The sequence below is a fragment of the Hetaerina americana genome, unplaced genomic scaffold (genome assembly GCF_022747635.1).
Source record: "Hetaerina americana unplaced genomic scaffold, ioHetAmer1.1.p SCAF_20, whole genome shotgun sequence".
Lineage (NCBI taxonomy): Eukaryota > Metazoa > Arthropoda > Insecta > Odonata > Calopterygidae > Hetaerina > Hetaerina americana.
In genome coordinates this window covers 5,602,408-5,624,559 of record NW_027286764.1, presented here as the reverse complement: position 1 = coordinate 5,624,559, position 22,152 = coordinate 5,602,408, and the positions used below count along the sequence as shown (strand labels likewise).

Genomic DNA, 22,152 nt, shown 5'->3' with positions numbered 1-22,152 from the left:
CTCAAGGCCGGTTTGAAAGGAGAGACCAGATCTCAACCAATATTAGGAATACCAAGCCCTATTCGGTGAGCGAAACTCACACATCAAGGTATTGGGAGACAGTTAATTTACCCCCGCCGACCCCGGTTTCCGAAAAAGATCTACTACCAACTCCATGACAAACTCCACTATCTTGCCATTGGTAATAATCCATTGGTATTAACACTCTGAAAATAAGTCGAGAAAGAATACAGATTATTTGTACAAATGAATGGATAATATTTGAAATCGGACGTCATTTATAATATAGTCTCCTCTGTGTTTCAGGCACTGTGAATATTGTAAGATATTTTCATTTCCTACAACCCTGAGGTTATTGGTAGTGACTTGAAGTTAGTGTTTTATTCTTGAGTGGCTTCATTGGCAGTATATGCTGTTGGTTCAAGACAGTGTCACTTATGTTCACAAATTTTAGCAAACCATGGGTTTTTTCAGAAAGGAGATGAATTACACTTCGCATGAACCACCTCTCAAAATCGGAGTAAATGCATAGCTGAGAAACAAAGGAAACGAATTAACGAGCAGAAAACCTCTTTAAGGAAATTTAAGGCAAAGCTTTCGGTCAAATTGAGAGATAAACTACTAATTTCCTTCGCGACAGAAAGGTACATATGATGATGTCTAATAATTTTCCTTCACTTCGGCCTCGGAAATTTCATCATTCACATTTCCAGGAGATGTTGCTGAGGGTTTACTGGATCCTCATACCAAGGTAACGCGTTCGTTTGACTTCGGTGCGACTTCATCGGGGCATTTCCGTCCTTGATTGGTTTTCCGTGAAGGGCATCGCTAGGAAAGAAGACGTTTCATCAAATCAACCGTCATCTCGGTACAGAATTCCCAACAAGTTCCTTCGTGTCCGATTCCTTCGCGATAGAAAAGTACGCTGTGATGTCTGATAATTTGTCTTTATTTCAGCCCCAAACACTTCTGCTCTTGGATTTCTGAGTCGCGATGGATGTACCGAGCCCCTAGTTTGAATTCCGAGCTTCTTCCGGTCCTCGCAATTTTCACTAGTTCACATCCAGATATAAATATGCATCATTCATCAATAGCTTATACTATATGCCAGTTAAACTCAGTGTCTCCCTAAATATTGCAACTTTCAAGAAGGTCGCAGATCACTTTGGAGAGGTTTCGCAAACGAACGATCCGCACTCCGCAAGGGCTGCGAACTAATTGCCATATGCCTCCAGCCTCTCCTGAGGCTCCCCCCTCTCTCGAACCCAATCAGAGGAACCAGCGGCCGTCCGTCCGTCTCTCCGGGAGGAAATGAGTTCTACTACTTCAGGGACAGACCTCGGAGAGGGAGAGCCGACATCCTTTCTTCCAACTGTTTCGGCTCCAAATGTCACCACCCTCCTGTTCCTACCTCCGCGGAAACCAAAGATGCCTATATCCTTGACGACGGACAAGAACGAGATGGGGCGGTGGATAAGGGGTAGGAAAGAGTGATGCACAAAGGGGGTTTTCGTCGGGAGCGCCGCCCGCGACGCCCGGCCGAGGGGCAGCCCTTCGGCGGGGGGATCCACCCCCCTCCCCCGCCTTCGTTGGCCAGATGACCAGGCAAGGACAGCCCTCGCTCAAAGCGGCAATCGCGCTCAAACGTCAAGCATCAATCATTCACGACCGCTGAGATAGAGCAAAAAAAACAGCACACCCCGCCCCCCTCCACCGAGATGGCCTCGAATAATTTAGCTTAAAACGCGCCTCGGGAATAAATAAAAATACGCGAAGGCGTCCCTTTCAATCGATTGCAATATTCCAATCAGACAAAAGCAGACGCTTCCCGCCGATCCGGGATTGGAGCGCTGCTCACGCGACCGCGTCGCCCTTAAGCGTGGAGCGGAATTGCCCGCCGTGGAGAGGAATAAAAGAGTCATTGAGACTGCGGCCGCCCCCTCCCCCCCCTCTTCTCCCTCCCTCTCCACCCCCCCTTCCTGGCGACCAAGAACGTTTGTCGATGACCTTTTGTTTTTCCACCTGCCAAACCGACTATTTTTGAATAAGTGAAACGAATCGAAATTGAAATTGAGTTGGGTCGTAATCTCTACTGCAAGAGGGATCTGGACTATACCACTTTTCCCACACACATCACCAACGAAAGTATTGGTGAATAGGAATAAAAAGAGAGAATGCGGCTCTTTCCGAAATTAGCAATCACGAAAAGTGCTTTCAGTTAGAATGGCCGATGCATTAAGCTCAATAAAGCCCTTGGCCGGCGTAAATAAAAAGAGTGCAGGGAGGACGAGGGAAAACAAGTATCTTTATAAGGGAGGGACAAAATGCATGATCATTATGTCTCGAAGTTATGTTAAAATCAATTACCCGTAGGTGCAGTACCATCACTCAATTTTGTCCGTAGAGTATACAATGATAACGGAGAGATAGGAACTTGGCATTTGGACAAGAAACGAATGATCACTTAATAATTTAACACAGTATTTTATCACAAAAATTTTTTAACGCTACTACCGGCTTCGACGCATGTATACGACGTCATCAGGCGTAAAATGTCATAAATGGCAATGAAATATACACGTATACTTTGGCTATGGGGGAAGTGGGATATGGAAGGGAATGAGAGGCGGGAAAAAGGAAGGAAGGGGAAAGTATGGGTGAGGAGGCGGCCGCGCGGGGGAGGGCCGACGACAGGCCGCTCACATTGAACCCAGCAGGCAATTAGTTTGGCTCAAAGTACAGCTATGAACAAAAATATTGTACTCAGGATCTTTCAGTTGAAATATATTTTTTTAATTTATTAACAAGAAGAATTTTAGATCCTCTTTTAGATCTCTTAATCTCACCAAAACCAGCACCCGACCCCCCTCCAGGCGAGATTTCATGCAAAAACTGCCTTTGGCGAAATCACCCGTCTTCAAAAAGCAAACACGGTAGGAAATAGCGCGACGTAATGAAAGAGGAGGAGACTTCAAGAAGAAAAGAAAGCAAGTAAGAAACCACCAGCGAATGGAGTGCGAGAGCATCCACGGGGGAAACTTGACGTCTACTTGATTGCTTTGCTTGCTGTTCACGCCACGTGCGATTGAATGCACATTTTGGCAGTATTGACGTCAATACCGAGATTTCCATCAAGACTACCGATCACTTAAAGTACTAGAATCAAAAGAGGTGGAAGAAAATAAATATATGCAGCTATATGCGAACTCTGAATAAGATGTTGGAAAGAGGCTCGTCAAAACTTAGATATGGAGCGTAGTCATGTACGGCGCGGAAACATGGTCACTGAAGTAGGCGGATAGGCGTGGATTGGAAGCTTTTTAAACGTGGGAGGGGAGAAGGATGGAGAAGCCGAAGTGGACAAAAAGGAAAATATACGAGGAAGTGGCGGGTATGTTGGGCGAGGAGAGGGGATTATTGGGAGAAATTCTATGTAGGCAGGGAAGATGGATGTAAAACATATTGACATTGGCAGTTGGATATTTTGCAGTGATTGACAATGGGATGTTTAAGACTGTGAAGGGGGAAGAATATTAGGTAAACGAGGAAAGGGCAGGAACTGGATAGGGATGTTGGACGGGATGAAGGGAGGAAGAAAGTACACAGATATGAGAACATATTTATTCGGTAGTCGTGTCCATCCAAAACCTGCCTTAACCGGTAGATTACATAATATGCATACATGCGAACTCGTGCTTTACCGATACGGAATACGAAGACCATATTTTTGACGGTACTCAGGCGAAACCAAATGGCATTGTAACATCCGTAAGCATGAATTCCTCGACATCTTCGAACTAAGGATGCAGTGGAGAGGAAGGAAGACTGGAGATTATCAATATAATTAGATCTATCCCTAAAAAACATTAAGCTCAAAAAGATGACATCATTAATTTTTACGACTTTTTTGCACAGACTAAACCTTTGGCTCGAACAAAACCAAAATACGTGAACATGTGGCATGAGGCATTTTCGTCACGACTAAACTGGATTTTGGAATACGATTATTACGAAGAAATAAGCTTTAATGCTTGGCCATAATCGAATTTCAATCGAAAATAGTTGGACGCCATTATAGATTCCAAGAAAATGAAATGATTTCTCACGACAAAACTCAAGATTATTTACACGACTCAGTCACCTCCCATTGTCACACATCCAGTCATTAATGACAACTAAACATCATTGCATACCATTAAAGGAAGTTAGATAAATAAAATCCTATCGATAACAATACAAAAACAATTTCGCATGGAACCAGAGGTTCAATGAAGAAAGTTACATCCGCGTGGCTGGGCACTCATGTTAGGCCAAAAATTGGAAAATATTTAAAAATGAACCGATAGCTTGAAGATTAGACTTCGAAGAAGTGGTCGTCATCGCCTTTTCGGTCTCAAAACGGAGAGCCCGCAGCAGATCCGGCTGGCAGGCAGGCACCGGTGGCGAGGGCAAGCAGCGACCCGAGGGCCCGCCGCGGGGAAACAGCCCCCAAGAATTGTATAAAAAGTATCGGGAACACCTTTTACCTGCCGTGACTGTACGTGGCAGCGCGCTCTCACTGCGCAGGCTCAGTGGTAGGTGCTCTGACTTGTTGTCGTCATCGAGTGATCAGATGCGAGGCGTACAATGTCTGTTCGCGAAGGTGACGCTCAAGAGATATACTTTGAAGAATTTTGAGGCATGGTAGCAATAAATTTTAAATAAATCTATTTTTTCGAAAGCTTTCCCGATTCCTTTTATACAAATAATGTATGTTTGCGATGAAATAATGTCGGTGGATGGGCGCTCACGGGGCAACGGTTTTACGCCCCGTACAAGCAAGATCAACCGCCAATAACGTTATCGCTGGGAAAGAAACCCCGCACAATTTTCATTCCCATATCGTCCTTCTACAAAGGAAGGTCCAAAACGTTTCTCAAGTATCTCTATTGTTGTTTTATGTAAGTACGCAAAGAATCTACATGTGATAAGCTATACACAGTAGTAATTTTCAATTTAATTTCCTTACAATCTTGTGTAACTTGAAATATATAGCTCCAATGGACGATATCAGTAAACATTGATTGTGCTAAGTCTGCAGGGGTGAAATTCACTTTCCAGATGGGTAGAAACCCATTGTTAATTTTATCATAGATGGAGGACAATTTCTTCAAGCCGAGTGCAGAGCGTACAAATAAACTGAGGCACATAAGGAACTAACAGTGAGACGGTATCCCGGAAATGGCGAGTAGGAAAAAACCGACCTTCAAACAAATGGTGCAGCGCATTGCAAATCAAAATGTATCTCCAGATACTCAGGAATTAGCATAAATTGCGTTTCGACTGCTTTAAAAAATTTAATACTTCCTTAAATAAATAATAATTGTAAATGTTGTGTATTTTGGATTTGAGGGATAACTACGATTAGTTAAAAAAAATATCTCGCCCGCGTGTGGAATTTACCCTATCTCACAAGACCAAACAGCTATTTTTCTAACATCCTAGGCATAACAAGATCCTTTAAAAGAACCCCCAACGAGATAAACATACAGGTATACCCTGGCTTAGCTGGGAACGTGAAAAACTTCATGCAAATTTCAAACTAGTATTGATTAAAAAATGCCCCCATTACTTTCTTAAAAGACACACGCACAATGATAATGTTAAAGGTAAAACACACGGAAGGAATTTTTCGGTCGCAAAAATATCCTCGCGCGCCCACGAGAAGTTTCCACATTCTCGGTTTACGAATAAAAAACACGTTTCGGGTTCCGAGTGCTCAGCGGATGTCGACGTGCGCTTTGAGAGCGCATCCGTGTTCGGGCGACTGAAGACGTCGGCTATTCGGGCGTGGGTCTGCGCACCAGTGCGGCCGAGGGCGCGATGCTCACGCTGAAAGCACCATTCTCCCAACGACGAAAGAGTCGTGGTGCTTCGTCGATGTCGTGCACCAAGTGTACCAAATTATTAATATAAAAGAATTCCTCCATTAAGCGATGTACATTTTGAGTAATATATGGTAGGGGTCGTAACGGCTGTAACAGTTGTTTAATCAATTGAATGGAAGTAACTGATCTGCAGACACCCAGGGGAAATGCACCGGAAGCGGAGGGGGTACGGAGGGAGCGAGGGAGGGTGGCGCCTGCCATAAAAAAACGGAAAACAACGGCGCGACGATTATATATTTTTTCAAGTGCCAGGGATGAAAGTTTTCTGCCGGGTCTCGCGCTTTTGGTGCATTTCAGAGCGCGAGAGACGGGAGGAAGGGGGCGGGGGAAGGAAAATAATATTTAGAGCGCTGACGACCGTCGCGTCGCCGCGAAAATACATTATAAATGGCGTGTGGGGGTATGGGGAGGAAGGAGGGCGGAGCGTGTGGGGGGGTGTAAGTTGGCTTTGGGAAAGGAGGGGGGGTTGAAGAGGCGGGGATGGAGCTCGCCCAAAACACTCCACCGTCGCTGCTGCTCAGATTTTTGTGTCAAAAGGCTTCTCCGCGACGTTTTATGGAGTGCGATTCTTGCTGCGGTCTTTTTTCCCCTTTTCAAGGAAAACACAGCCGAATCCCAAGGATTACGGAATGTATGCCGATGTTAAAAATTAGAAAGAGAGAAATGTTCGTGCAAAGCATTCTGGGGGAGAATGTATATCGATCATCTGGGTTGTGTCGTGAGAAAAAAAATAGATAAGGCTTCATGAGATATTCCGAGGTTTACGTTACAGAGGCCTACTGAGGTATCAGAAGAAAAGTTAAAAATCACTTCCTCGAGTGAAAAATCATCAGTTAAGAAACATGGAGGATGGTGAATAAGGTATGGTGCGTGATTGGGAGCGGCTCAATTTTTAAAATGACAAAGCTTTGAATACGATGAAAATCTATGCCATAGTTGTATTCTATTAATAATCCTTCGGATTTTAAAAATTAATTCTTTCACAAAATGCACAAAAATAAAATATATATATATATATATATATATATATATATATATTTCTCTATACATATATATATATATATATATATATATATTTCTCTATACATATATATATATATATATATATATATTTCTCTAAACATATATATATATATATATATATATATTTCTCTATACATATATATATATATATATATATATATTTCTCTATACATACTAGTATATATATATATATATATATATATATATATATATATGTCTAACTTTGTTGGTCTAAGTTAAAGGCAAATGACGTAGAGGAGCATAGCTTAGATCAAGGCATACTCGACGATGAGATAGAAGGGCATTAAGGGAGATGAAACTAAATAAGGCAGTGGGGGTGGATAACATTCCCGCGGAACTATTGACATGTTTAGCAAAATGTCGGAGGATGAGGCTATATGGGCTCATTCGTAGTATCTATGAGGAAGGAATCTGGCTGGAAGACTTTGTGAGATCAGTATTAGTTCCTATTCCGAAAAAGGTAAAGGCTACATCGTGTGAGGACTACAGGACGATAAGTTTGATATCCCGCGCAGCTAAGTTGTTCTTAGGATCATAAAAAAAAGGATTGGGAGTAGGGCAACTGTTTACTTAGGGGATGATCAGTTTGGGTTTGGGAAGGGTAGAGGTACGCGTGATGCCATTGCAGTAATGAGATCATTAATCGAGAGGAATAAAGAACACAACCAGGAGGTATTTGCCTGTTTCATAGATTTGGAAAACGCGTTTGATAGAGTAAATTGGGAAAAACTAATGGGTATATTGCAGAAAATAGGAATAGATTAAAGGGAAAGGAGGCTAATCCGCGACCTGTACATGTCTCAGACTACTCAGGTGCGGGTGGGGAACGGGGAGGAGATGGGCAGTGTTAGGCAGAGGTGTAAGCCAGGGTTGCCCATTATCACCGTTGCTGCTTAACCTGTATGCAGAGGAGATGATTAAAGAGGAATGGGAAATCTAGAGGTAGGAATGAAAGTGGGCGTAGAATTCGTGAAATCAGTTAGGTTTGCTGATGACCAAACTTTAGTTTGTCAGTCAGCCAAGGAGTTGCAAGCATTGCTTAGTGAATTGGAAATTCAGTGTGACAGGTATGGGATGAGAATCAATATTAATGAAACAAAGGTCATGCGATTTTCTAGAAAGAAAAAGGCTAAGCTAAACATTAAAATAGGAGGGAAAAAACTGGAGCCGTTGTAACAGTTTACGTATCCCGGTAGTGTTTTGGACCAACACGGTCAAAGTAGTAGGGACGTAAGGAGAAGAATTGCGCTAGGCAAAGAGGCTTTCACAAGGAGAAGGGAGTTAATGACGGGGACTTCGAGTAAGAAATTTAAGAAAAGACTCGTAAAAACTTTGATATGGAGCGTAGCTATGTACGGCGCGGAAACGTGGTCATTGAAGCAGGAGGATAGACGTAGAATGGAGGCTTTTGAAATGTGGGTTTGGAGAAGAATGGAGAAGGTGAAATGGACAGAGAAGAAAACAAATGAGGGAGTACTTGGTATGGTGGGCGAAGATAGGGGTTTGTTGGGAGCAATCCTATGGAGGCAGGAAAAGTGGATGAAGGGTGTGTTGACCGGCAGCGGGATGTTGAAGACTGTAATTGAGGGGAGAATGTTAGGCAAACGAGGAAAGTGAAGGGACAGGACTGGGATGTTGGACGGGATGAAGGGAGAAAGAAAGTACTCAGAGCTGAAGAGGGACCTGATGTAAAGTAGGTTGCTGGGTTTTTTTAGGAGTCACAAAATATTTAATTAGTAGCTGTGTCCATCCAAGAGCCTACCTTAACCGGTAGATTACCTAATAATAATAATGTAATATTCGAAGTTAATCCCGGCTATACTGGCAGTGAAATACCATTCTTTAGGCTGGATTTGGCCATCGTCCGCTGAAGTACTCGACCCTTCAACCTTACACCCTGGCAATAAGCACCATTCAATTTTCCAATGGAGAGACGACTCTCCTTATTTACGGAAAGAACATCGATTCTCAATGCACACGGTTTATTCAATCACCAAATTTGAAGGCTGCCGTAGCATGAGGCGTCAGCAGCGTGACACTTCAATTCTCTGGGCGGGTCCAGAGGGAGGGAGAGAGAGCGCGCACTCCGAGAACACTGAATGAAAGCACTTCACGGGAAAGGAGCGGAGAAGACAGGTACGAGCGGTGAAATGACCATAGAAACGGCATAAGGGCTGTCACTTACCTGGGTATGAAGAGAACTCTTTCGGCGACTACAAATCCAACAGTGACGAGCAAATTGGCAGCCGGGAGGAAAGGAAGCACCAGAAACAGAATGCCCAGAAGCAGCGGAGGGTGACGCTGTTGCTGTAATGACAGGAAAAACCGGAATTGTCATGAAATAGGAGAGGGCAATGGACAGTTTGATATATTCACACATCTTCCGTGAATTTCAATTTGGAAAGCGAATACATTTCGTGCCAGAATAGAATCGAACGAATCAAACGTCGGTTTAATCGTCGACGTTCAAAAAAGTATACTACAACTAAATAAAGAATTGATTATGTGGATATTTATTTTTTACTCGTAATAAAAGTTGCAATTAAAAGGGTACTAATTCACTTTGTCTTTAGGTTTAGGTACGTGTGCGATGGAGAAGGCTCCAACGGATGCAGATAAATATTTAAATAATCTAATTAACTTATACATAGTGAAATTTTAAGAATGTCTTAATTTTAAAGTGTACATGTGTGAAATTATGCATGTGATTTAGCATTCGTAGTAAGTACCCCTCCATTGTTTTGGTAATCTTAAGTCCCGACAGTGCCTTAAATTACGAAGGATGCAGTTAGAAAAATATCAAGACATAGTTACGTGGGAGGTCATTTATTTACTCCTTAATACGTCAATAGCACCGTAAATATTAACTTATATTTATTATGGACAAAGAACAAAATTCATTATTAAAGGGATGCTTAAGGTGGGGAACTCATTTTGTTTCTCAGCTTTTCTCAGCTTTATTCTCAGGACTGGAATCCTTCTTTACTCAGATTCACTGTCGAGAATTTGCCATTCAACCAATGATTGCTCGAATGCGACCTGGACTGTCGGAAATAACGGCGGCATTACTGCGTAGACATTACGGTGATTTTTTATCTCTGAAATACCAAATGATGTTTACGAAAACAAATAATAACATGTCCGCCAACAAGTGTATCTTGCACTGCAATGTTCTCCTCTTAATTTGACCTTTGAGGTCCGGGGTCCTTTTCCCTCGCATTCTCGGGAGATGCGGTTCCAACATCCCGCACGCCCTCTTCCACGTGTCCCCACAACCAGCATCGCATAGAGGGGGTTAGGGGTGGATCCTACTTTCTCATTTGCTTTTCAGAGGTTTTTTTTGAAGATTTTCAGAATTATTTGTTTTGCATTTTACAGCCATAGAATGTGCACTCATTTATTTTTCAATTGACTATATTCAGTTGATGAGATTGCGAACTTCTTTGTGTGAAACGAGGATGCCGTTCGGGATTGTTTCTTGATTCTAATTTCATTATTCTTTTATTTATTTAGTGCATTTCTGAAGATTTTAAAATACAATTTTTTTACAGCCACCCAGTTAAACGGCCGTTTCTAAATCTTACTCAAAACGTTCACGGTGCTTTGATCTCTTCGGTCTAGATATTCGTGGGACCTTCGGGGTTTGAGAGAGTACATGGCGTGGAACGACTCGAGGTCCTAGTTTTGCCATTTCCTTGCTTCAATTCTTTCTTAATTTAGGATTAGCCAGGGACTCGTTAATGTACACCTCTCTAAATATTTTCTCGGTACCTTTCTCCAATGCGTAAGTGCTCCGCAGTCACCGTTTCCCTACTTCCTGAACTACCTCTTGAATTTTATTTGATTTCTTGAGGACTCTCTCTCTCATTTCAGACATCTCCCTAATGGCATCATTTTCAGGGAAATCAGATTTTCATCATTTTTATTTATTATATAAGTTAAAGGTATCCGAACGAGTAGCCTCAAGCTACGCACAGCGCGTACAACAATCCTGTCTACATTTTTTACCAAAATACGTACATTACCGAGTATGAGTTTGGTAACTGCCTCCTTGATTACATTTTTCAAGCCTGTAAATCAAGACTGGAATATAACACGATAAAATTATTTAAAGAAACGAATAAATATGTACATTTTTGTGCCAATATTTACTCTCTGTGTTCATGCGTTTTCACGTGAAATGCGTATGTTTTGTAAACAACTCCGCCACGCGCTTAGAGACTGAAGCGCTGCTCTCCAACGGAAATATTTTTAAACATTTTCCAAAATATTTTCCGACTGAATATAGTTTAAATTTCCAACATCGCCATATTAGAATTTAATTATTAGTATCGCATTATTAGACATAGTAATCTTGTTTTGATATTGACCAAATTCCACTCCTAACAGAAACTCAGGAATATTCCGTGAAGCGTGTCAACTGTGGAGCTAACCGGCAGAATCATTATGGTCCTAACCAAGAAAGAGATTGTAAAAAGGGAGAAAAGGTGGATGAATCCACACTTCCAATGGAGGTTCAAATCTTCTGAGGATGACGTGACCCTCCTTCCTTCCTGCACTGACCTTCCTCGAAGATCACGGATCAAATAGTGGACGAACGTCCCCACGACTTGCTGTCTACAGAGGAAAGACATCAATGGACGTGTAGCGGAGGCACCCGACACGATCGGGACAGTAGATGCCACCACCGCTTCAACTTCTCCGTCCCTAAATGGCGCATGTCAATCCTTTGATTTTAACCCTCTCTCTCTCTCATGTATTTTAATTCCCATTCTTCAATTCCATGCACAAACTTTAAACCATTGATTTTTCTTTCGTTTTTCAAATTGCTTGGTTGCCATTATTTGGTTGGATAGCACTTGCTGTTTCTATGCTCCCATTGCCTATTAACAGTTCGGGTATTTTCGGGTGTCCCAAAGGAGAGCGTCATAGGCCCGCTTTTTTCATACCATACATTGATGACTAAGAGAGCACGGTCAAGAGTAAGGTTTGCATGTTTGCTGACGACGCAGTTGTGTATAGGAATATTAGCAACCAATCCGATGGCGATGCGTTGGCTAATGAACTTGAGGTTATCCAGGAATGGTGCATGGCATTTAGAATCAACACTTTAAAAATTTTGTCATGAACTACTAGAAACGAAATTATTCTCCCTAAACTGCTTACAGCATTGACAATAGTGAACTAAAAATGTAGAATCTCTAAGATATCTAGGCATTACTCTTACCCACGATCTCTTATTAGGTAAACATACATATACGACTGATATGTGGAGAAGCGAACCGAAGAATAGGTTTCGTCAAGATGAAATTGGGGAAATTGAGATGGCCAATGGATAAAAGAGAAAGTGAAAAAGCGGTGTTATTTCACGCTTTTAAGGCCTCACTTGGAATATTATGCTAGAATATGGAATCCCCATGAGACAAGTATAATTTAAGAGTTGGATAGTGCGCAGCGTAGGGCTGTGAGATGCCAAATATGACGCAGGCAGCAGTGAGACAACAGTGTTTGAAGATTTGGGATGGGGTCCGCTCAAAAAACGCTGATTAATTTTTAGACTGAATTTCTTAAGTAAATTTAAGATCAATCAGTTTTCCGAAGACGTTCAGCATAGTAAAATATCCCGAAGTACTAAGGAAGACACAATCATTCATTCTACATCGGAATTTCTTTCGTTTTTACATTTTTTCCCTACTTTAAGGTGACTGCTGCCACCCAAGCGATCTAACACTTTGGTCGAACTGGTTTCGAAATCGTCAGCGTAGCGCGTTCCTGCCTAAATAGTCGAGGCAATAGTAATAATTTAATATATCACTATGATTGCATGATTTCATTTGAATTGGTGGAGCCTTCCTCTTGAATCCGATAGGTAATTGCGAATTCATTTATCAGATGCCAGAATTGCTTTCTGTAGACATATCTCATGAATGGTACGTGACTTTATATGTTCGTGCACTGTGCATACTAGGTGGAAATGCACCTTTTCCCACACATCTAATCTGTACCTTGCACGGCATTATAAAGATGTAGACGAAAAATCGTAATCGTAAATTGTCGTAATGGTTATCATAAAACGAGTGTTTCTGAAGGAAAAAAAGGAGGTTTAACTTTTGTTTTGTCCCTCCGGGTCATGAACTTCTGTAATTGAACTTACAGAAAGAGAAAAAGAATGGCAAAGGGCAATAGAAATTCCATCAGATGAATAATGACAAACTCTAATTGGCCATAGTACAACTATTCATTCGTTTTATGAGACTAAGGAGGAGATTTGAAAAGTCACTTCGACTAAATTTAGTTCCATCTCAATAGTGCGCAATTCTTCATTTCCTTTACGAAACTTTTCATCTCAATGCACACAGCGAACATTAATCATAAATGCCGCTGCCACACAAGATCGTGCGAAGCAGTTAGACATTAAAACAAGAGAAGTGAACAGGGCGGCAAAACGTGACGCAAGGCGAGCCAACGGCAACGGTGATGGAATCTCGAACCCAAATGACCCCATGGATTCATTTTAAGTCGGCTCACTACAATCGGTTATCCTTGGGCACCCGTCAACGGCCAACCCCCCTCCCCCCCCCGCCCACTTCCTTTAAACAAAAGCCGTGCGTTTCTATGTCAACGGCCATTGTCACGCTGATAATGCCCACTCAACAATGACAACGGGGAAGCCTGCCGCGTGTCGGGCAGAGCTTGCGAACGGCCAACCCTGCCCCTTCCCCCAGGGCGCGGTCGGAGACGTGCCTGGGAAGCGGAGCGTGACCTCGGGTGCAGGCACGCACCGCACACCCGCCGCCCACTCAGACGAGCGCGCCGCCGGCCACGTAGGAGCAGAGAGGCCCCCCACCCAGTCCGGGGGCGCCACAATGCGCACACCTGCCTCTCCCCTGCCCCCGATCGCGCCACACGCCAGCCGAACAATCAAAGGCATTTGGGGCGAAATTCGGGATTCCCCGCCGCGACTCCCTTCCACAGAAAGGAGCCTTTTTCGCTCCCAATTGCTTGGTCGCCATGGATTCCCTCGTCTAATCTCAGACGGGGAGGGCAGGGCCGGCGGAGCAGGCTGTTTCCGGTGGCCCTGCGGTCGGTGGCTGCTCGTACCCCCTCCCCTCCGCCGCCTTCCCCCCTCCCCCAATGCCCCAACATCCCCGCCCTCCGACGCGAAGGCGTTTTCGCGTTTCTTTTCATCGCTAATGCCACAAATTGAACGCTCACCTCCCGGTGACCAATGAACTTTTTTCAATTCTTTCAATGATTCACTACGTGGAAGTAATTGAGAAATTTATTCAAGAGGCGAAATACGAAAAGTTCTTAAATGATTTCGATGAAATCATTTATAAAAACACTCATCTCAGATTCTTGAAACGGGCACGTAAAATAGTCGGATTCTCATTTATGGAGCCAATTTAAAAGGAATTAGTGATCTATTAAGTTTCAAAGACGATGTTAACGCATTATAACACCAAAAGTAATATCGAAAGTAATCAAATGCTTACTATTCCATTCTTTTGATTGCCGTAATTGTAGAGTAATTCATAGCTTTCGGTTTCCGTCATTAGGAATTACCAAATGAATATTTGCTGAAATTCAATGAAATATCGTTATTCATTTTCTTGTACAGCGGAAATGGTGTATCACATACGTTAAAGGTAATGATTGCAATCGAATGATAGAAAGGATACGAAAGAGTTAACACCCAGGGACATTGGAAGGGAAGGGCCAACGATAAAATACACTAAATACCATTGAAGTGTAACCCATACCAACATATCTTTCAATTGTTTATACCCCTGCAGAAATGAAACAGCTGAAGGGGAAAGTGGAACTGCTTTGCAATGCCGACACGACACAGAGGAACGTAAATGCGTCGCCAGAATGCGAGTAGCTTCCGAAACACATACGGTTCGCCTCCATGAAGCGACTCTCCGGCCAAATTTCTGGAAGTAATCACAATTAAGCATGGGCAATATCAGCGATGGTGGGAGGGATATTGGACGCGCGACTGCACAGAGAGGTCTCTCTCCGAACGGGACCACTATTCGTCCATCTGATCTCCGAGAATCAGCTGCGCCGATGATTCCCATAAAAGCGCCAATTGTGGACGCAGGCGAGATCCTCGAGGGCAATTGTAGTCTGCGCCGAATGGTGGGTGGCCAGTCTCCGCAACCCAACGGAGGTGTTGGCATCCCCACTCCAGGCCACCGCAAATCTCACCCCTCTTACTCCGTTTCAACCACACAAACTCACCCAACCCCTTACTACCACTCACTCCACCCCTTACCAACACTTACAACCGCACGTCAATGAACGCCACTATCAACGAGTTCTACTACGGAGAACACAAGAGGTGAGCACAAAGAAGTGAAACCATTATCGTTCTAGCTTTCATCAGAACCCGAGACCATCTTCCTCCTGTCCATTATTCTTCTGCAGGGATAACCGTTATAGTTACGGGAAGAGAATCAATTATTTTAAAACAAGGCAACTACTCTCAACAATAGGAGGGTTAAGATAAACATTTAAGTGTGAAATTATAAAGTGGAACAGGTACAACATTTCACTCACCAAGTGGAAACTTTAATGTGTAGCGTAGTTTCAAATTTCCCAATGAATAGAAAGTTATTTGCGTCAGGTCTGGCTTAAAGGAAGACGGAAAGTTGCTGTTAAATTCGAAGATGGATAGAGAACTCACGTGATGCTGGCGACTGCACTGTAGGGAAAAGGTTGGTGGGAATGTAGCATAGAGAGGGAAAGTATACGCAATTCGGATTAAATTAAAGGGGGTTGGACATTGCGCATAAATTAAAAGCGAGCGATAGTAATACTTAATATGAGTTTTATGAGTAGTTGGTGCCACTTCTTGCAAGGGATAGAGTGTAGCATTGCATAGTACCTGGGCTCGTAGAGAACCTACCGACCCTATTCGGTGGATTACGGTTAATTAGAAATACGCGTATTACTCTACAACATTCAAGTGGCTTTCAATGGCAACATAATCTAAGCTCAAACATTTCCACTCCTTTCATCCCATCTCGCCTATCGTCCTCGCCTCGGAAACTAAGCAAGCGATTGGTGTGGGGCAATCATCAATCATTATGTCCTCAGATCCGTCGTCTGTCTCTCGCAAGAGGTTTTGAAGTCCCTTCCCTCGCAAGAGCGCTCAATCCCACCTCGATTGGACGCGGACGATTCCCTCCCAATCGCTGATTTGATTCGAGTTTTCAAGTAAAATATTTATGGCCACAGTTATTACATGGACATTTCAACGTTTTATAAATTTTTCAAAAAGTACAATATTAATTCACCTCCATTTATTTTCCGTTTTAAATGAAATTAAAATGACACTAATATCGCAAGAATTCATAAACATGAAGCAGCAGAAAATATATTATTAGAATCTTAATGCTAACCGGAATAAGTACTTTCTTCGGAATCATTTTGATTGCAGCTTTATTTAGATATTATATAATGCTCTCCTAGGAAACTAGTAAACGCTTCTCACGCTACGCCTTTATATCGTGACACAATCATTTTTAAACTTCTCAACAAGACACAAAATTGGTAAGATTCAAGTGCTCTTCAAGCAGAAAGACTTAGTTTTCAGAAACTACTTTGGGATGGAATCTATTTTGGCTAGAAGTACATGTATTCTAGGATATTCTAAAATTTATCTCAAAGAACGAACTAACAAGATGTCAGTAACACTCTTCTAGCATCTTGTTAGTTAGTTGCCTTTATACCCCTTTAGCGTCTTGCTTGTTCGTTCTTCGAAATGAATTTTAGCGAATTTAGCGAAATTGCTCGCCAAATACATTCCCGAGCCGGCTGAACTGCTGCCCTCCGTAAGTTGGAACCGCGTTTGTTTCGAAGCAGACATAAAAGTGTGGCGACAGCAGAAGTTCCAGAAAACTTCTGCGCTACCTCATATATTCTTCTGCACGATCGAGTTAAGAAAGTTAGCTTCCAACTTGCTTGACCCGAGCTCCATTGCTGAACCGCAGTTGGTGAACTGAGCTGCATGTTGGGATTTGTGAATTCTCTCCGAAATAATATCGGACAGCCTACCTCTAGTTCAGGAAATATAAATTATTGATGTGGACACTACTAAATTTCGAAGTAAATTCAACTTCGAACATTTATCACTGAAATACGGTCATTTAAGCAGACTGATAGGCGTGGATTGGAGGCCTAGCACTTACTCGTTTTGTTTTCCTTTCAGTTCACTTGTTCTTTTTCACCCTTCTCCGCATCCAAATTTTCTCAAAAGCCTCCTAATCTAAACTCATGACATTACTTCAGCCCCGCCACACATCACAACGGTGGCGCAAGAAGTTACCGTGTAGACGGCTAGAATCTGACGGTGCCCACATGGAATTGAACCCATACCCTCCAGTCAGTAGCCGAGGGTTCTATATCCGGCACTACTGCACCTCGGCTTTTAGAAATAATTTCAAAAGTAAATATTATATATGAGTCTCAAAAACACTGAAAATTTTATACAGCGACAAACGAACTCCACCCTCCCATGGCCTAAAGTAAATCGGTCGAAGGTTAGTAGCCGGGCAAAAGGTAGTCCGCGCTGTTCCTCAGTGAACCGTCTGACCCCAGTGGGGCGGCCATTGAGTCACGTTAAAAATACTATTGCGGGAAACAGAAAACCACCTCAATTACTATTCCCAAGAATATGATGATGGACACTATGGAGAACTTGAGTCCTGGCAACTACAGGACTCGGCCCAATCGGCCGTGTGTCTTGCCCGGCAGCGGGAGAGGCAAGGCTTCCGCGGTCGTTACCTCACGGAGCCCTTGCAAAGGAAAACCGACAGCAGCAGAACAGAAGACGCAAGAGAAGAAGACCAAATTGGAACTTGGAATCTTAGGACAATGCTGAGGACAGGAAAATTAGATAATATGAAGCGATAGATGGAACGAGGAATTATAGATATTTTAGGTCGATGCTAAATGAGATGGAAGGATTAGCGGAGATTACTGGAGTGATAGTTATAGAGTAATATACAGCGGAGGGGACGAGAGCCAACGAGGGGTTAGCATAATATTGAATTAATAGGTAGTAAGAAGCGTAATCAGCATAGAGCCAGGAACGGATAAAATATTACTAAAAGAGATAAAATCATGGATGCTGGTAAAGACCAGAGTACTATCAAAGAAAAATGGGAATGCATAAAGAAAGGGATATCGAGGGAAAATTGAAATTTATAAAAAAGAAGATATCGAAAGCCGCACAAGAAATATAGGAACTGTTGATAGGCAAAGGGCAAGGAAACCATGGATCACGGATGAGATGATTAGAAAGACATACGAGAGAAGTAAATAGAAAAATTTAAACACAGAGTTGGGCAGAAGGAAGAACAAAGAGTTAAATAATAAATCGAGATAGGAAACAAATATAGCAAAAGAAGCATGGTGGAAGACGCAGTGCAAGGATATGGAAAGTCTAAGGTAAACTTTAAATACATTTTCCATCCTAACTTCCTTTTCCCAAGTTCGTGCATCAGATAAGTTTGGTCATTCATTTTCATGCCGGAAACTCTTATTCTTTTTATTGAAATGGCATTTCTTAAATTTGCAATTGGAGTGAATTTTCTTGACGAAACTAAAGTAACCAAGTAGAGTCATCCAGTTCTTCGTGCAAACCGGTCTTAATCAGATTGGATTAAATTCAGGCACTTTGGTATAAATCTGTATTCTGTTCATACGGAGTATACATATTTCTAAAATATCGTTATCGTTGCATACGTATGTGGAACACCTTCTGTGAGTGCGAGGCCCCAAGGACCTTCAACCAGGGAAACTATCCGCGTTAATTTTACACTCCAATGCTCCGAATAGTTAGCTAATTAACATGAGCTGCTGTGCATTACAAAGAGTAATTGCATCGCGTTGGATGCCATCCAGATACACTTCCTCATCCCCTGTTCCGTGGCGCAGTAGTGCAGAGGAGCGGGGGAGGAGTCAAGTATTATGACGTCATTAGGGTACACTTAACGACGGCCAACTGCGCCGGAGGGCGTCGGAATGCTTTGAGTCGTGCCGGGTGCGATTGAAGGCATATGCGCGAGGCGGCATGCGACTCAATTATACGCGCTCGAGAGGGATTTGAGATGCTGCTCCGGAGCTGCTGCGAAGGCTGAATGGAGGGATTCCTCTCGCCCCGGACCCACTTGGCAAGTGCATTGCTGCAATACAAATCTCATCCGATTAAATCCAACTTCGCCGCAATCTTCGAGAAACTGGCCTCGGAAATTAATGACTTAATCCGGAGTGAAACCTGGGAAACGTTAACCCATTTACAATGCATCTCTCATTTTGCAAACTTGTTGCAAATGTGGTTCAATTTGCTTCGTAAACGTGTGTATTCAAAAACCATTGCGTTCACTGCATTTGTACTGATCCCGATAGCCATTTCCAGTCGGAAAAATACTGAGATAGATATATTACAAGTATTGATGGGCTTAAAGTTCTTCAGGATTATCATTTTTATGTTACACAGCTTAAACAAAATAAAATAGAGTGAGTATAAGAATTATGCCTTCATCATTCTTTGCTCTTCGATGCAAATTCATTGCTCAATAATCACGGACCAGATTATGAAAATAAGGGCCCAACAATCAGTATGTGTGTAGCCAGAATTTAGTAATTTTAAACTCACTAGAATACACTGTGGATAGAGTGACATGTATTAATAAATTACAGTAGAATAATTAAAAGTGGAAATCAAAGATGGAAGTGCCATCAATTTAAAATTCTCACAAAAATATTAATAGGTTTAAAACTGGTAATTTTAAGCTTGAGTTTGTGGAAATTGACTTAAGAAAAATTACAATTTTGTTTGTATTGAGTGGAATCATCACAGCTGCAACTTTTATTTGCTTATTATGAATTTAGTTTTTGTCTAAAGATTAGTTATTAGCATTTATTATGCTAAAAATGCAGCCAAGTGTGACATTAAAATTTACAACATACCCGTTCAATGTGAGAATCATCGGCTTGTGCGTAAACTTCGCGGTCAAAATATGCAGAATATGCTTAACAGGTGAGGTACTAAGGGGTCACTCTCATAAAAAAGCATGGAGCGAGCGCCTTAGAAAGATATGCGGATCCGCTTCGAAGAAACTCGGATTCATTGGACGTATTGCAGGAGTGTGTTATGAGACAAATAAGGCAGGGGTGTTATTTTGCATTGGTGGGGCCAATCTTGAAATATGCGGTAAAGTATTTAAGGCCGGTCGGATAAGGAATTGGGTGAGCACATCAAGACGGTGTTAAGGAAGGACTGCAAGGATTTTGGAGAAATGATAGGATAAGGAAACGAGCGGAAGGAAATGATAGGATAAGGAAACGAGCGGAATATATATATATATATATATATATATATATATATATATATATATATATATATATATATATATATATATATATATATATATATAGAAACATATATAAGGAAAAGGGATAGGAACACGTATAAAGGACGAACACAATAGAGGTGGGGAAGGCGGAATGTGTATTTGGCCAATGTGGCTCATCTCTTTCTTCTGGCTATGCGTGCCACGAAACGCACTGTTCTTTTCCTGTATGATGTTGTATGAATTCTAACCACTGTCCTTTCCTCTTGTGTATTGTCTATTTCTCCTTTGGTGGGTGAAACAGCCCCCTGACGCCATCTCTTGGCTAAAGAATCGGGGCGCTTGGCGACATATAAGACCCACGGATCTCAGGGTAAACTACATATCCTCGATAGCTGCCTTGACAGCAGGACGTGCCTGTGTTCACCGAGTGTCTAAAATCGCCGGCGTCCGAGGCTTCGGCCGCCGGGGTTTGGAGAGCGGCACTGCCGGACTCTCTCGGAAATCGAGGTTCCGATCGTGTTTTGTTTCGAGCGGCGGTTGACCGCCTAGTTCATCAAGAAGCGTGCAGTTTGACTCTCGACTTCTTCCGCCGGGAAGGCCGTACTTTTGTTTTGTTTAGTGGATCAAGACTGACCTTGACTCCTGGTGTAGAGCTTAGGCTCCTTTTGTTTGCTACCGCCGGGTGCGTGTGGCGGGGAGGGAGCGTTCGTGAGTGTTTTATTTCCCTTTAAAGTGCTCGTTTTTTTTGTTGCGCTTTCCTTCTTCATGCTAGTGTGCTGAATTTGATTTCTTCAAATGGCTGTGCGCCGCTTAAACACGCTCGCCTTGCAAGTTGACGAGAAGGCGAAGCCCCCTACCCCGTTGGAGGTCCACCTCTTCACGTTAGAGTCGCTGGGCCTCACACCCGAAGAGATAGTGGCGATCCAATTTGGATACAATCGCCATTTGATATTCCTGAAGTTGGCAACCGAAGCTACAATGACTAGGATTTTAGACAATACTCCGCGGAAACTACCGTTTCCGTCTTTAAGTGACCAGAGGACGACAATAACAATTGACGAGACTTCCGGCAGCCCGTGTAATGTCAGGGTTCTTTGTCTCCCCGTGGAGACCCCATTGGAAGACATAACAGGCGAGCTCCAACGCTTTGGTAAAATCCATCGCTCGTGGGAGAACAGGTGGGAGGGAGACAAGATGGCGCGGGTGCTTACTGGCACCAGGGTTGTGAGGATGACGGTCGAGAGAAATATCCCCTCGTACCTCCACATCGGCGGCAACCGGGCCATCATCATCTATGAGGGTCAGCGCCGCACTTGCGCCCGCTGTAACCAAGAAGGTCACGAGCGCAAGACCTGCCCTCGGAACCAGGGAGGTAAGAGCTATGTGGAGGCAATGACGATGCCCTCCAACCCTAACGCCGCCGTGGAGATGGACGAGCCCGAAGTGGCTGTGGAGGAGAGAGCGCGGTCGCTTCTACTCATCGAGGGTGCGGCCCCGGCTGTTCCCGTCGGTCCCCCGCATCTCCCTTCAATTGGAGGGAAATGTCAGCGGGAGCGAAAATCGTCAACGGAGGAAAGGGAACCGAAAAAGAAGAGGACAGACAAACCCAAGCTCCTGGTCTTGAATACCGATCTACAAATGGCTCACGTACCTACCACCTCGCCTAATATCACACGACCTCCAGCCCCCGTCTCCGTGAGCTCGTCAAATGAGGAGGGATGGTCTTTCGCCCCCCCTCCCCCCGCTCACGCCATCGACGCCCTCGCTACGCGATCCTTGCATCACGGGTTTCAAACACCCGGAGAACCTCT

At 43.1% G+C, this 22,152-nt stretch overlaps 1 protein-coding gene across 1 annotated transcript in view; it reads right to left on the bottom strand.

Moving 5' to 3' along the window:
• The window catches only part of LOC139688552 (protein O-mannosyl-transferase TMTC1-like), a 1,154,623-nt gene that overhangs the window by 311,817 nt on the left and 820,654 nt on the right, over positions 1 to 22,152 (bottom strand). The window contains 1 exon segment of the mRNA XM_071586100.1: positions 9,157 to 9,278. Within this exon segment, the coding sequence (XP_071442201.1) occupies positions 9,157 to 9,278 (122 nt within the window).